We start from the raw sequence: 2,500 nt of genomic DNA on the forward strand, positions 1-2,500 counted from the left end.
GTAGTAGTAGTATAGTAGTAGTAGTAGTATAGTAGTAGTAGTAGTATTAGTCGTCGTAGTACAGTAGTATAGTATAGTAGTAGTAGTACAATAGTATAGTAGAATTAGTAGTACAGTAGTATAGTTGTAGTAGTAGTGGTAGTAGTAGTATAGTATCGTAGTATAGTAGTAGTAGTAGTATAGTAGTAGTATAGTAGTAGTAGTATAGTTGTAGTAGTATAGTAGTTGTAGTATAGTTGTAGTAGTATAGTAATAGTGTAGTCGTAGTACTGTAGTATAGTATAGTAGTACAGTAGTATAGTTGTAGTAGTAGTAGTACAGTAGTATAGTATAGTAGTAGTATAGTAGTGGTAGTGGTAGTAGTAGTAGTAGTACAGTAGTATAGTATAGTAGTATAGTAGTAGTAGTAGTAGTAGTACAATAGTATAGTAGCAGTAGTATAGTAGTGGTAGTAGTAGTACAGTAGTGTAGTATAGTAGTAGTAGTATAATAGTAGTATAGTAGTAGTAGTAGTACAGTAGTATAGTATAATAGTATAGTAGTGGTAGTATAGTAGTAGTAATAGTAGTAGTACAGTAGTATAGTGTAGAGTAGTAGTAGTAGTATAGTAGTAGTAGTAGTAGTAGTAGTAGTAGTATAGTAGTAGTAGTACAGTAGTACAGTAGTATAGTAGTAGTAGTATAGTAGTAGTAGTACAGTAGTACAGTAGTATAGTAGTATAGTATAGTAGTAGTAGTATAGTCGTGACTCACCATGCCGTGGTTGAGCCACTGGGGTATGAAGTTGTCCAATAGTCTGGGATAGACCAGGTCTCTGTCATACAGGTAGAGGGCCCAGAACATGGTCACCACAAACTGGGGAGAGACAAGGACATGGTCACCACAAACTACAGAGACATGGACATGGTCACCACAAACTACAGAGACATGGACATGGTCACCACAAACTACAGAGACATGGTCACCACAAACTACAGAGACATGGTCACCACAAACTACAGAGACATGGTCACCACAAACTACAGAGACATGGTCACCACAAACTACAGAGACATGGACATGGTCACCACAAACTACAGAGACATGGACATGGTCACCACAAACTACAGAGACATGGACATGGTCACCACAAACTACAGAGACATGGACATGGTCACCACAAACTACAGAGACATGGACATGGTCACCACAAACTACAGAGACATGGACATGGTCACCACAAACTACAGAGACATGGTCACCACAAACTACAGAGAAATTGACATAGGAGGTCAAGGACATACAGGTTGATAGGTACTTATTGGATAGGAAATTTTTTTTTTACACACACACACAAACACCTGACCCACGCAGGGAGGGAACACACCTCTGTACGCACACACACACACACACTCACAGAGAACGGAGGGCACAGTTAGGGGTTAGGTGTTTGAGAGTGATCAGCGGGGTCTGCCTATCAGAGCCACACAGTAAAGTAGAGGCGTTTGATCGTGTTGACCTCTGACCTCAACGGCGAGCAGAAAGTGCTCAGCTAGGCTGTCTCCTCCAACCCCTCCTTCCACCACAGAAACAAGCGCTGAAGCCTCTGCCAGACATTCACAGCCACAGTTGTAGACAGCCAGGTTTTCATATCAGCGTACAGATGATGATTAATCCCTAAGAACTGTCTCCTTCCTCTCCCTCCTCTCCTCCTTCCTCTCCCTCCTCTCCTCTACGTCTCCCTGTCTCTTACCCTGCCATGGTGCTGTGTGTGTGTGTGTGTGTGTGTGTCCATCACAGTAGAGAACTCTACTGTGACCTCCTCCCAGACAGCCAAGAACCTTGGGGTGATCCTTGACAACCACTTATCCTGTGTGGCGAACATCGGGCTCCCCGCCATCAGGCCTCTGCAGCTCATCCAGAACGCTGCCGCTCGTCTGGTGCTCAATCTCCCCAAATTCTCCCATGTCACCCCCCTCCTCCCCCTCCTCCCCCTCCTCCGTGCCCTTCACTGGCTCCCGGTAGCAGCTCGCATCAGATTCAAGACCCTGGTGCTCGCCTACCGGGCGGCAAAGGGAACAGCCCCTCCCTACTTGCAAGCGATGGTCAGCCCCCAAACCCCTGACTGATCACTGCCTCCCTCCCTCCCTCCCTCCCTCCCTCCCTCCCTCCCTCCTCTCTCCCTGCCTCCCTCCCTCCCTCTCTTCCCCCCTCTCTTCCTCCCTCCCTCCCTGCCTCCCTCCCTCCCTCCCTCCCTCCCTCCCTCCTCTCTCCCTGCCTCCCTCCCTCCCTCTCTTCCCCCCTCTCTTCCTCCCTCCCTCCCTCCTCCCTCCCTGCCTCCCTCCCTCCCTCTCTTCCCCCCTCTCTTCCTCCCTCCCTCCCTGCCTCCCTCCTCTCTCCCTCCTCTCTCCCTGCCTCCCTCCCTCCTCTCTCCCTCCCTCCCTCCTCTCTCCCTGCCTCCCTCCCTCCCTGCCTCCCTCCCTCCCTCCCTCCTCTCTCCCTGCCTCCCTCCCTCCCTGCCT

At 48.6% G+C, this 2,500-nt stretch overlaps 1 protein-coding gene across 1 annotated transcript in view; it reads right to left on the reverse strand.

The window, feature by feature from the left end:
* Window positions 1–752: 752 nt before the first annotated feature.
* LOC310824448 (androgen-induced gene 1 protein-like) overlaps window positions 753–2,500 on the reverse strand; it is a gene marked incomplete at both ends in the record, with an annotated part of 15,532 nt that continues 13,784 nt past the window's right edge. Inside the window, one exon of the mRNA XM_083697696.1 lies at window positions 753–854. Within this exon, the coding sequence (XP_083553822.1) occupies window positions 753–854 (102 nt within the window). The remainder of the gene's footprint in view (window positions 855–2,500) is intronic.

This window comes from Argentina silus, assembly GCF_951799395.1.
Source record: "Argentina silus genome assembly, contig: scaffold_282, whole genome shotgun sequence".
In the NCBI taxonomy this organism is placed as follows: Eukaryota; Metazoa; Chordata; class Actinopteri; order Argentiniformes; family Argentinidae; genus Argentina; species Argentina silus.